The 13,207-nt window shown below is 53.2% G+C and overlaps 1 protein-coding gene across 1 annotated transcript in view; it reads left to right on the forward strand.

Moving 5' to 3' along the window:
- The window catches only part of Rap1gap (RAP1 GTPase activating protein), a 47,469-nt gene that overhangs the window by 1,312 nt on the left and 32,950 nt on the right, over positions 1-13,207 (forward strand). The window contains exon 2 of the mRNA XM_052177815.1: positions 504-539. Coding sequence (XP_052033775.1) covers positions 504-539 — 36 coding nt within the window. The remainder of the gene's footprint in view (positions 1-503; positions 540-13,207) is intronic.

A 13,207-nucleotide genomic window follows, 5' to 3' on the forward strand; every position in this document is an offset into this window, starting at 1 on the left:
GGAATGTAGTCTGAGGGGTGCCCATGAACTGGGAAGTGCAGGGGTGTGTGCTGGGGTGAGGGGAGGAGTGCCCATGTCCCCAGGTGATTGGCTGCTGGGTGAGAATGAGCTGGGACAAGGTTGTGAGGCTTGGAGAAGACATGGAATTCTGCCATAAGCCATAAGCATGGAGCACACCTCCCCGCCTGTCCGCACCTCTACAGCCTTACTCTGACCCCACACCACTGTCCCTCTCCGCTCGGCTCAGAACCACTTCTGATTCCACAATGCCAACACTCATATTCCCTGCTTCTGCTCCTTACTTGCATAGCCTCAGCCCACCTTCCCAAAGGTCCAAACTTACCCCAGGGTCTGGTCAGATTATGAGGACATCCTGCACTTTTAACAGCAGTGCAGTGCCTCCTCCGGCCACCAGGGGGCAGGATAGATCAGAATGGGTCTGGTGTGTCCCGCAAGGCCATGATGGATGGTCCCTCATGGGCTGTCCACTTACTGTGTTTCAGGGTGGACAGATCCTTCTCCCCTCGACAGAGTGTGTGGTGAGTACCGGGGACCCTCGGGAGCATCTGGGTTCCCTTGGCTGTTCCCTGGGGGGCACCCCCCCCAGCCCATTCCCACCCTCTATAATGGCAAATCAGACCTACAGCCCCTCAGGGAAGAGCATGGGACATCTTTCACCTAGAACCCACATATTCTCCCCACAGTTCTTACTGGAACTCAGCCTTGGAGTCAGATCTTAGCTTCGAACCTCAGCTATCTCATCTGGGATATGGGTGTATAGATGCCTATTTAGTGGTGTGAGGTTGGAAGACTCAGGTGTGCAGACCCAGGCTGATGTATGAGAGGCCTTTCCCATTCTCCAGTCCATGCCCTGGTGTGCCTCCCCACTGGGTGGGAGGTAGCCCTGCCTTCTTGCTCACCCCCAAATCTTCTAGTGCCATTCATACCCAGCCCCGAAGCCGTTCCCTGTCTCTGAGGCTGCCCTCCCTTTGGAGTAGGTGGCATCAGCAGCTTCCCCAACACCAAGAGGCGCCAGGCAGTGGGTGGAGGTGCAGCCTCACTTCGAGATTCACACAGCACCGGGCACCTGATGCCCCACAGGTGGGCACCTCCCAGCTTCCCTGGCACTAAGGTCCCATGGCCCTGCCTGCTGTTCCTGCAGTTGCCTCACTGCCAGCGGGAGCTCCCCAGTGGCTCCAGCCCCGATTCTAGGTTCCTGCCCCTGCTGGTTCCTTCCTGGGGTCCGTACACCCCACGGTGCTCCAGCTGCTGGAATGCTCAGGGCCCAGGGAATCGGGGCAGGGGGTCCTCGGGTGTCCAGGCTGAGCCCCAGGACCACTTCCACAGTTCCCTTTGTTGCACGCTGTGCACCTTGCGGGCCAGTGACTCTCCCTTTCTGAGCTTTGCTCTTGATGCTGAGTCACATTGGTGTGCTCTGCCCAAAGCAGGGGTGGCGTGAGGAGATGCGAACAGAGGTGAGGAGGGTGGCTCCTTCGCAAAGCTTCAAACAGCAGTAACTGCCACTTGTCAGGTCCTTGGTGACTGTAAGGTGTTTGGTATGTACTGACTCAAGTCATCCTGACCACAGCTCTGATGTTAGGACTGTTATCTCTAATTATGTAAGGATGAGACACAGAGTCGACAAGTGACTTGCCCAAGGCCATAGAGAATTGAACTTTGATGTAGAGCCCACATGGGAACCTAATGGGAACCCAGCGTCTGCCTCCAGGCCTATAACCTCCTCCAGCTCTGAGCAGGGATCTCCAAGCCCCAGGGAGGTTCCAGTGGGGTCAGGTATACAAGGCTGACTTAGGCAAGCTCTCCGAACCGAGAGCTAGAGACAGGGTCCTGACCAGCTGTGTGGCTTTGACCTCTGGGATGTAAGGTCCTTGAGTTCTCAGGATGCACCTGTTACCCATAATTCCTTGCCCTGCCTTGCCTTTGCTTGAGCAGCTGTCCAAGGTGCTAATCCGGGTGTGCCCCACCCCACCCCATTCCTACAGCCAGACCCGTCTGAGCCTATACTCTGAATGGCAGCCTTCCCACGGTATCTCCTGACACCCGTGGCCTGCGTCTGCCTTTCTCTCTAGCAGGACTTTATTTCTCACATGGCCGGCATCTCTGGTCAACAGGGACACTTGATGGAGACCCACCATGATGCTTTGCACATGAGTCTCCCCACCGTAGCAGCAGGCTTCCTCCAGACACCTTCCTTAGCTGCTGGGTGGCGGGGGAGGGAGCTCTTTCCTGATCCCACATCACGCCTGCCTGTTTATCTCACACACGTTACTGATTGTTCGTTCCCTAGTTAGCAGAAAGAGCAAGGATGTGAAAGCTGACAGGTGTGGGAGGAATCCGCCTCTGACATGTTCTAGTTGGGGGACCTTGGGCAGGTCAGTCCCTTCTCAAAGCCGTAGTCGAAGCTCAACACGTTTGTCAAGGTGGGATGTTCTACAAGGCGACATTGGATGTGTCCATGTGACCCTGAAGTATGAGGCAGACTGCACTCCTCTGTCTCAGAGCCTTTGGGGCGTCACATCATAGACCTGTGGGTCCCAGACCAGCAGGGCTCCATCCCCCACAGAACTACTGCACCCAGCCAAGTGCTGGGTGGAGATCTTGGATGGAGGTGTGACTCAGTCCCTGCAGCCCTGAGGACCCAGCTATCCTGGCATAGGGTGCTGGGCACTTAAGGTATATCCAGACAGAGGCAGGAGGACAAGAGGTCTGGGGGGCAGCTGGTGGGCTTGCACAAGGCAGGGGCTTCTAGGAAAACTGGGAGAGAAGCAGTTGATTGGCCCTGAAAGGTAGGGGCCTTGGAGACAAAGGCACAGAGCCCAGCCAACAGGGTGCTGGTCACTCTTCTGCCATGGCCTTGGTCAGGCCTGAGAGTAGACCTGCATTTCATAGGCCACAGTTTATCCAGAGGAGGGTAAAGGTCTTGTAGCTGGTGGGGTGGATTTAAATTGGACTCCTTCTCTTGCTGGAGAAGGAACCATGGTTGAGCATGGAAACTACAGAAATGGGTGTCTTGCTGGGTGGTAGTGGCGCACGCCTTTAATCCCAGCACTTGGTGGGCAGAGGCAGGTGGATTTCTGAGTTCGAGGCCAGCCTGGTCTACAGAGTGAGCTCCTGGACAGCCAGGGCTACACAGAGAAACCCTGTCCTGAAAAAACCCCAAAAAACCAATCCCCCCAAAAGAAAGAAATGGGTGTCTTGCTGTGGGAGAGCAGAGAGAGGGAAGTGGCCCTAATGGGAGTCAGTGCTGAGTGTCCCACAGGGAGGACTCACCTGCCACCAAGATGTGTCCCCTCACAGTGTGGCCAGGCCATGTGCCAGGTGCATGACTCGGGTTATTTTATTCTAGAGTAGATTTCCATTCCCACTTGATAGGAGAGGAAGCAGAGAGTCGGGGCACGTGGCTGGCGCAGAGCAGGCAGGCAGCGGTTGGTGAACGGGGCCTGTGAGCCCGACCTTCCAGATGCAGCAGGTGTGAGGTGGGCTTCGGTGGTGGTCCCTGTCCTCTGTGATTCTCCGTGACTCCTCTCAGCCATCATAAAGTCAGAGGTCTTGGGGCTTGGCACAGGCCTCATTAGCAGTTCTGAAATGCCAAGCAGGCACAGCCCGCTGGGCCACCTCATCTATTATGCATCTGGTGGGTAGGCCCCTGGCGGGCAGCTGGCAGAGCCCAGGCCGGGAGCCAGCAGCTGCCTCCTGAACCCACACCTGCTCCCAGCTCTGGGCAGGGACCTTGTGGGCCAAACACCAAGGTTGAGCTGGCCGAGGCGGTGAGTGTTGTCTCTCTCAGCTAAACAAGAGTGAGGAATCCTACTGGACACAGGGGCAAGAATACATCCCAGCGGCCATTCTGAGAGGGACCTAAGGTCCTAGACCTAGATGTAAATGAATGGAGGTAGCTGATAGAGCCTGAGGTACACACACACACACATACACACACACACACACACACACACACACTCACACTCTCTCACTCCTGGCTGTCCAGAGTGAAGTGGAGCTGTGATTATTTACCATATATCCACTTGGGCCTCAAGCAACTATTGTGCACCCACAGGTTTCTGAGAACTGAGAATCAGCAGCAACCATTAAACACCTACTGTGTTTGAGGAGTTTTGCAGTGACCACTAAGCACCTACTGTGTGTGGGCAGGGTTCCAGGTGAAACACGAGGTAACCTGAGCCATCTCTATTCGGCTGTGCCTGGCAGGACTTCTCGGGGCCTTTGAGAAATGGACAGGAAAAGGGGATTGTCAACTGGCAGGTATCTGTCTGTGCCTCGCACTGAAGTCTCAAGCAGGCTTCCAAGTGGCGGTTAGCCACTCTGGGCTGTGTTCCGCTGCCCTTCCTTCTCCCAGGTTGATGAGCTGCTTTGTCCCAGCCATGCCACAAGCCGTGTATTGTTCCTGGGCCAGGAGGAAGCTGAGGCAGGGAGCGAACGTTCTAAAAGGATTTTAGAAGATCTAGTGTTTAGACGCGAACTTGAGAAAGGGGGAGGAGGCAGACAGGAGAAGACTTGGGGTACCTAGGAGCGGCACGTCCTAAGGCAGGAATGAACTCAGCATGTCCAGTGGACAGTGAGGAGCTGGGTGGCCCGAGGCCTGAGGGGCTGAGGGCACAGGTGGGTCTGAGGTAGGGAGGAGCCGGGACCCAGTGGGTTCTACAGGTAAGATGGGGAGTCACTAGGTCAGCCACTACCCTACAGTTGCACCGAGTCTCAGCTGCCTGGCTTTGAGGAATCTTAAAGGCTACAGGCCTCCTGGAGTCTCTGGCAGTAGAGGAGCCTTAGAAGTAGCTCTTGTAGCCTCCCACTTGCCAAGGAGCCGCTTCATTGGTGCGTGACCCCTTCGAGTGCTAGAAGCTTTTGGGGCCTTGTGAGAAAAACACATCTCTGCTTTCAGTGACTTCAGGGCCTCTTGAGCCCCTGTGCCTCCGCTGACCTGTTACCCTTTCTTTTTTTAAAAGGTTTATTTATTTATTTATTATTTATTATATTTAAGTACACTGTAGCTGTCTTCAGACACCCCAGAAGAGAGCATCAGATCTCATTACAGATGGTTGTGAGCCACCATGTGGTTGCTGGGATTTGAACTCAGGACCTTTGGAAGAACAGTCAGTGCTCTTAACCACTGAGCCATCTCTCCAGCCCCACCATTTCTTTTTAAAATTTGTATTATGGTTATATATTTTAGTTAGTTAGTGACTTAGTGAGTGAGTGAGTGAGTGAGTTAGTAGTTGGGAGGGGGTCTGAAGCGCCACAGTGTGCTTGAGGAGGTTAGTGGACAACTTTTAGGAAGCAGTTCTTTCCTTCCATCAGATGCGTCCTGGGGGTCGGCCGGGAGGGGACTCAGGTTGCATGCCGGACAGCGAGTACTCTTACCGCTGAGCCATCTCACAGCCCGCCTGTCACATCCTCTTGCGTGTTCCCAGTGACAGGCGGCTCCCCGCCCTTGAAATGGTCCCTTGCTCTGCTAAGCAGTTTAGATGGGTTGCAAAGGGTCTTCATTTCTGAGCTGCCCGAGCCTGTGTGTGTTCTGGGGTCTCACCCTCCTCCACCCACAGCCCTTCAGTAAGAGAAGGGAGCTCTCGGAGGCTGCTCCTCCTCGCAGGCTTGCGTCCAGCTCCCCTCCCACTGTCCAGCTGTTACTACTGCCTTAGCTGAAGCCACTGTCCTTGACCCTTCCCATCATGCTGTGCAAAAGGGCGACCCCTGGAAGGCGCCTAAGAGAGATGGCTTCTGCCAGGAAGCTCCTCGGTAGCTTCAGGAGAGCAGAGTTAGGTCCTAGGTGGATTTTGATCCCGGACTGTTGTGGTTTTGCAGTTTGGTCTAGGCAGATAATTGCTGTAAGTCCCATGCAAGCAGCCGCACCCTGTTCAGGTTCCTGGTTAATCTTACTTGACCCTACATCCTGCTGATGCTCAGACTGCCCCTCCCCCCCCACATCAGGAAAGCCCTGAACTCCAGAGTTAGACAGACCCAGGTTCAAACGCCTACTCTGGCTTCTACTCAGTTACTTTGTAGCATTTCTCAACCTGCTTTGCCTCCCAGCCTTCCACGGGCCAGGATCCTTTCAGTGTTACCATTAGAAATTACTGCTCGGAGGCTGGCTCTTCACGGGTGTTTCCTGCCTCTCTGAGTATTTGCACTGAAAGGAAAGATTCATTAGTCCACAGAGACCAAGTGTCACGTGCCGGGGCACTTGGGGTGAGTGGGTGACTTAGGAGGAGGAGGCTCTCTTTGTATCTTCGGGTGCAGGATCTTTTTTTTTTTTTAGATTTATTTATTTTACATATATGAGTACACTGTTGCTGTCTTTAGACACACCAGAAGAATGCATCAGATCCCATTACAGGTGGTTGTGAGCCATCATGTAGGTGCTGGGATTTGAACGCAGGACCTCTGGAAGAGCAGTCGGTGCTCTTAACCACTGAGCCATCTCTCCAGCCCAGGGTGCAGGATCTTATGCAAGATTATTGTCCAAAGTAGACAAATTCGGGTATTAATGTGGGGCACCCCCAGAGGACCAACGCCTGTGCAAACCAGGGGACAGGGTGGCAGGCGGTAGAGACAGGAAAAAGACCAAGACTCTTGAAGTTACTCAGTCCAGAGAGGCCAGATTAAAAGTACAGACTGTCATGGCTGGGAAATCGCGGCAGCGGGAACTTGAAGCAGCTGGTCACATCCCATCCACGACCAGGAAAGAGGCGGGAATACCTGCTGCTTGCTTCCTGTACTCAGAGGGCCCAGGATGCCAGCCAGCGAGCTGCCATCCGCAGTAACTGGCTCTTCCCATCCAATCAAAACAATCCACAGGCATGCGCAGAGACTCTTCAGTCAGGTGACTGTAGATTCTATCAAGCTGGCAATTAACACTGACCATTTCACTACAATGACCCGGTGTGGAAGTGGGCTGCATGGCACTGCGCATGTGCGCGACGGACGGGTGGGGAGACAGAGACTGTGGCTTGTATCTGGTAGGGAGTGAGCCCCATGCAAGAGAATGTTCTAGGAGATCTTGGCAGAGAAGAACAGCTGGGCACAGAACCTCGGCCATGTTTGGCCGCAGAGAGCCCAGAGTTACCCACCAGGCCATATGTCTGATCTCCTGTCGGGGGACTCTGCAGTCTCTGAGCCCTCAAACTGGGACTTAACTCAAACTCCCCTTGGAAGCTGAATTGTTCTGGATTTTGGAGAGCAGTATCCTGCTCAGTGTGGGCTGAGCTCTAGATTCTTGACTCTGGAGGCATCTTGTGAATGCCACCACAGTCTGGATTTAGAAAGCTAGGAAGCTCTGTGGGCCTCAGTTTCCCCACTTGTTAGGTTTTTAGCAGTGTGTGTTTGTGTATGTGTGTGTGTGTGTGTGAGAGAGAGAGACAGAGAAAGAGACATAGAGACAGAGACACACAGAGTGTGTGTGTGATAAAGTTTAACAGAGGAACAAGGAACTAGGCCCAGGGAAGAAGTGGGTTCAAGACACTACACACACACACACACACACACACACACACACACACACACACACACACACGTACATCCAGGCTAGCTGAGCCTCTTGCCCAGACCCCAGGTAGATGCCCGCATTCATATAACTAGAAGGTAGTTTGTGACCCTGGCAAGAGTTGGCTAGAAACTGTGATGGTGATTCCACAAGGCTGTAAGTACCAAGGATCAACTTAAGGCCACCCGACCCTGACCATGGTAGCTGCTCCTCCTCCACTGTCATTGAGTACACAGCTGTCTGTCTGCTTGATGTCCTGGAAGCCTCTGCCCTCGGGCGATGACACTTTCCCCAGCTCCTACTGGAAGCAGCACACTGCCTGTGGGCCCTGACGCTGGCAGCCCACACAGGCTGGCCGGCTCAGCTGACCACCCTCACCCAAGAGTCTTGCTTTCTTCCCTCTTGCAGTGGATGTCTGGGATTCCCCACCTCAGGGCCAGTGACATGGGGAGGACAGGCTGGAGGGAAGCCTGCCTGGTGACCCAAGTGGCTCATGGATAAATCACTTCTTCGTAAAACCAAGGTCATCCCCATACAGTCTTGGGCACCTGGGCTCTAGCAGGGGCTAGCTCGTTTGACCTGGCCTGGATATTTGCTATGTAAGTTTAGACTAGAGGCTTGCCTTGTCTGAACCTGTTTATGCCCATAAATATATAAGTCACCCATAGGTGTCCTTTAAGTAAGTCTCTCTCTCTTTCTCTCTCTCTCTCCCTCCATCCATCCCCCCTCTTTTGTTGGTATCATTGTTGTTCTTTTGAGACTAGGTCTCTCTATTTAGTCCTGACTGTCCTGGAACTCTATCAATACCAGGCTGGCTTCAAACTCACTGCAATCCTCCTGCCTCTGTCCCCTGAGTACTGAGATTAAAGGTGTGTGTCACCATGCCTGACCCTATAAGGCTTTTCTTTTCTTTTTTCTTTTTTTTTTCCTATTATTTTTAAAGATTTAGTTATGTGAGCACACTGTCACTCTCTTCACACACACCAGAAGAGGGCATCAGATCCCATTACAGATGGTTGTGAGCTACCATGTGGTTGCTGGGAATTGAACTCAGGACCTCTGGAAGAGCAGTCAGTGCTCTTAACTGCTGAGCCATTAATCCAGCCCCCCCCCGCCCCCAATAAGGCTTTTCATTAGCCATTAATTCATTTAGCAAATACTTCCCAGGTTCATGTCCTGGGCCAGTTATTCCCCCGAAGCTGCAGGGATCTGGACAGATGAAGCTGCACACAGCTTCCCTTCAGTGGGAAGAACAAACATAAGAGAAGCTAATGTGCCACTGAGGTGATCTCAAATGAGCAGCATGGTCTAAAACAGGCATATCAAGGTGCCTGCCTCTGAACGACATTGTGGTGTTCCCAGACTGATGCAAACATCTGCTGTGGGAAGGGTGATCCAGGCAGCAGATGTTCTGCTTTAGGAGTCAGAAACAAGTTTTTATGGCTCTCTCTCTCTCTCTCTCCCTCTCCCTCTCCCCCTCTCCCTCTCCCTCTCCCTCTCCCTCTCCCCCCCCCTCTCTCTCTCTTTTCTTCTTTTGTTTTTTCGAGACAGGGTTTCTCTGTATAGCCCTGGCTGTCCTGGAACTCACTCTGTAGACCAGGCTGGCCTCGAACTCAGAGATCCGCTTGCTTCTGCCTCCCAAGTGCTGGGATTACAGGCGTGCGTCACCACGCCCGGCATCCCTGTCTCTCTAACCTCAGCCAGCTTGGTGACAGTCCTCTGCCTTCCCCAGCCAGATGCCCATGAGGCCAGCGGTCCCTTGAAGCCTTACATGGGTGCCCGTGTACCCAGAGAGCTCTAAGTTCCCCTTCACAGGCTGGTCTAGCAGACAGCTGCATGAACACCCCTCACAGAGGAGCAGACGGTAACCCAACAAGCTGGGCGTCCACTGGGTCACACTGTGTGTACACTGAGCAACTTCAGGTAACAGGGTTCTATGGGCCTAGTCCAGGCCCTTGAGGCAGGTTGTTAAGTGGGACACCTCTCTTGGTTTGTGGGGGCTTCAGGAGAGGCGGAAGAAGGGCAGAGCCTGAGGTGCTATGGTGAGGGCTGGCATAGGCTTCCTGCAAAGACCTGGAGTTGTTAGAGTCCCAGGGCTGGGGAGGGAGGACCATTCTGAGGGGAGATGGGAGCCACGTGAGCCAGTGTATCTTCCTCCTCACGCAGAATGAAGCCATTAGGCAGGTGGGTGGCACAATCCCATGTGAGCACACTGGCTCCCAAGCCCACGCATGCCCCAGACACAAGAGCGTTCTCCTCCACCTCCACTTCCTGTCGCGCACACCCAGCCACTTCCCACCCTGTACTGCACGCCCCTCAGAAGGGGACAGACACACCCACTGTAAACAGCCTGGCTCCAGGAGCCCTGCCCCTGCATACGAGGTAGCTGACTGCCTGAGAATTTTCCCATGAACCTGCAGGGTGGGGTTGCTACCACCCTTGCACACTGGAGAAACTGAGGCTCAGAGGAACAAGCCACACACACACACACACACACACACACACACACACATCTTTACACAGCCAGGAACTGAACTGGGAGCCCCCAGACCTCCAATTCTGTTCCCAGCCCCACTATCCTCTGACTCCAGCAGGTGCAGGTGTGACTGGCCTGCCATTCTCCCTGAGACTGGGACAGGTGACCTTCAAGGCCAAAGTCTTCCACAAACAAGTTGATTGACACAACGTTATTCAGAGCTCAGAGAGGGGGCTGGGCCAGCCAGTACCCACCTGCCAGGTGACCAGGAGGTTTCTAGGATGGGAGTGAGGTGTATCGGACGAACCTGCAGCTGGTGACCAACTCGGCACAGAGCCCGTGTTTGCATTTACAAATGAGACAGGCAGAGTTGGCTTCCTGGACATTGCTGTGACATCAGTATCCTTCCTCAACTCTCAGGGAAAATGCATGGAGTGCCAGGGAGGTAAGGGCCTGGCTCTTCCCACGTGACTCTGGCCTCTGATCACCCTTGGTCTACGTGCCCCTTTCTAGGCGAAGGGAGAAGGCCAAGGATCCAGGTCCTAACAGTCTGAATAAGTGCTAAGTCTCCCTTGGCCTTTTTTTTTTTTTTCTTTTATCCGATTATTAGTGGAATATTTCCTTTACATCCTTTTTATCCACAGTGTAATAATCTGCAGTTCCTTGTGAACCTGTGAGCTCTTCTACATCTATACCTGCAATTCCAAACCCACATTTGTCTTCTGTGGCTGGGATGCCTCTATTCTGTCTAAACAGTCTAAGCCCGGGGTCTTGCCAAGCCACTGAGAAATGCTAATCTACTAAGCCTTTTGCCAGTCGATCTTATCCCAGAGTTTCAGGACATACAGAAGCTGATCTGATCCTTGAATCCACTGACCATCACAGTTGGCGTGTTGTTACACTGGCAGTCCATACATGGGACCTGCTATTGCACCTGTGTGAGGATCAAAAGTCATGGCCTTGGGCCTTGTCTATCTCCAGAGGTTCACAGTGGTGCCGAGTGACTGGTCAGCCTGCACGGAACCCAGGCAGTAGCTTGGAGGCTGCAGCAGGCAAGGGGTGACACAAAAGACCGAGGTCACCACAGCTCCTCTTTTTCTTAAAATACGGAGTAGGGGGCCGAGGGGCCACTCAGCTGGTAAAGGTGCTCCTAAGCCTGATAGCTTAAGGTTGGTCCCTAGAGCCCACACTGCGGAAGGAGAGAAGAACCAAATCCCACAAGTTGTCCTCTGACGTCCAAACATGCGCCATGCTGTGGCCGCTTGTGCGCCCCCGGGGAAACAGTGATTTTTGTTTTGTCTTGTTTTGTATTAAGAAAGGAAGGGTGCTTTGGAGAGGTATCAAGCATCTTTAATCCCAGCGCTCGGGAGAAAGAAGCAGGCAGAGCCTTGTGAGTTCCAGGCCAGCCTGGTTTACATAGAGAGTTTCAGGCTAGCCAGGCTACAGTGTGAGACATTGTGTCAATCAATATGAAAGGCAAGGGTCTCTTTGCTACCCAGCCACCCAGCCTGTTAGTGGCTTCCTCAGCCTCCCCAAAGAGGTGGGCCTACACAGGCTGTCAGCCTTTTTACTTAGTTTCTTTTTTTGAGACTCAGTCTCATCTAGCCCAGGCTGGCCCTGAATCCATCATGTAGTAGACAGTGAGCTTGAAGTTTCCATCCTCCTGCCTCCGCCTCTCAAGTGCTGGGATTATGGGCCATGTGTCCCTATGCCTGACTTTTTCCTCAGAAAGGAAGGACTGAGGCTATCACGCAGTGGTAGAGAGGCTGTCTAGCACGTGCCAACCTGGAGGTTCATGGGACAGCACACACGGCTCTCATTAGAACTGAGAGTAGAAAAATGTGTCACAGAAAAAGGCAGAACCCCATCCTGCTTCTTAGACACAAGCTGTGGGGACATTTGCATGTAGTTTTGACATTTTATGAAAATGATATATTTTTATTGCAGCTTACCTTCCTTCCTTTCTTTCTTTCCATCTCTCTCTCTCTCTCTCTCTCTCTCTCTCTCTCTCTCTCTCTCTCTCTCTCTCCCTCTCTCTCTCTCTTACTGAGACAGAGTCTACGTCGTCTTGGAACTCACTATGTAAACCAGTCTGTCCTAGAACTCACAGAGTTCGGCCTAGGCCTCCCGAGTGCTGGAATTTCAAGGTGCTCACCGCTATGACAGAGCCAGCTTGCTTGGTCTACTTAATGTTCCCTCAGCCACCTGAACTAGAGGCCTGCTTTATCCCTGTGCCTAGTGCTTCACAGCCTGTGATGTTTTCCAGTATTCACTTGATTATGGTGGTGAGAACCAAACCCAGAGCCACAAACGCTCTAGACAAGTACTCCATCCATCCATTTACATTTATTTGGGAAGTCTCCCTAAGTTGCCCAGGCTAGCCTGGAACATTCCATCCGGTCTCAGCCTTTAGAACGCTGGGTAGAGGCCTGGGCCACCAGACCGGGTGGTTGTTTCACTTTGAGCACTGCTGTGGGTGAGCTCGGCCATCTTGAATGTTCTGTTGCCCTCTGGCCTCCTTCAGTGGCTGCCAAGGGGGACCTTCCGGACTTTCCCTCCCGCAAACCCTGCTGCATTGACTTCCCAGATCTCTGTGCATCCTCTATAGAGGAGAGAGTAGAAATGGAGTCTCCAGACCAAAGCACGTGTCATCACGGGGATTTATCCCAGCCTGGGGGCTGCTATGGAGATGGAATGGGGGAGAAAGACACCTTAAAAGCCTTGCTGGGCCCCTGTCTCTGCTCCTGGTCTCCAGCTGCGGTCCAGGGCTGCCCTGCCCTACCGTCCAGGGGACCACTCCCCCACACAGCTGGCTGCTTCTCGCTCGGCTCATATCTACCTTCTGGAAGAGAGCCCGGCCTGTTGTCAGCAAAGAAGGAAGACAGGCAGAGGAATGGGAGGCTCCAGGTTTCTTTTACCACACGCTTCCTAAGTGCAAGTTCACGAATGTTCACAGACTAACACTTCTGGCAGTCTTCCTCCAGATTCTCTCTCTCTCTCTCTCTCTCTCTCTCTCTGTGTGTGTGTGTGTGTGTGTGTGTATTTGCACACACACTGGGGATGGAACCCATGGCCTCACAAATGATAGGCAAGTAGTGTCACTGAGCTGCATCTCCAGCTTGCTCTTCCTGATTCTGTTGGGTATTTTTTTTTAAAGTCATATTTATTTTCTGCCAGGCAGTAGTGGTACACATCTTTAATCTCAGATCTTGGAA

The sequence above is a fragment of the Apodemus sylvaticus genome, chromosome 3 (assembly GCF_947179515.1).
Source record: "Apodemus sylvaticus chromosome 3, mApoSyl1.1, whole genome shotgun sequence".
Classification (NCBI taxonomy): domain Eukaryota; kingdom Metazoa; phylum Chordata; class Mammalia; order Rodentia; family Muridae; genus Apodemus; species Apodemus sylvaticus.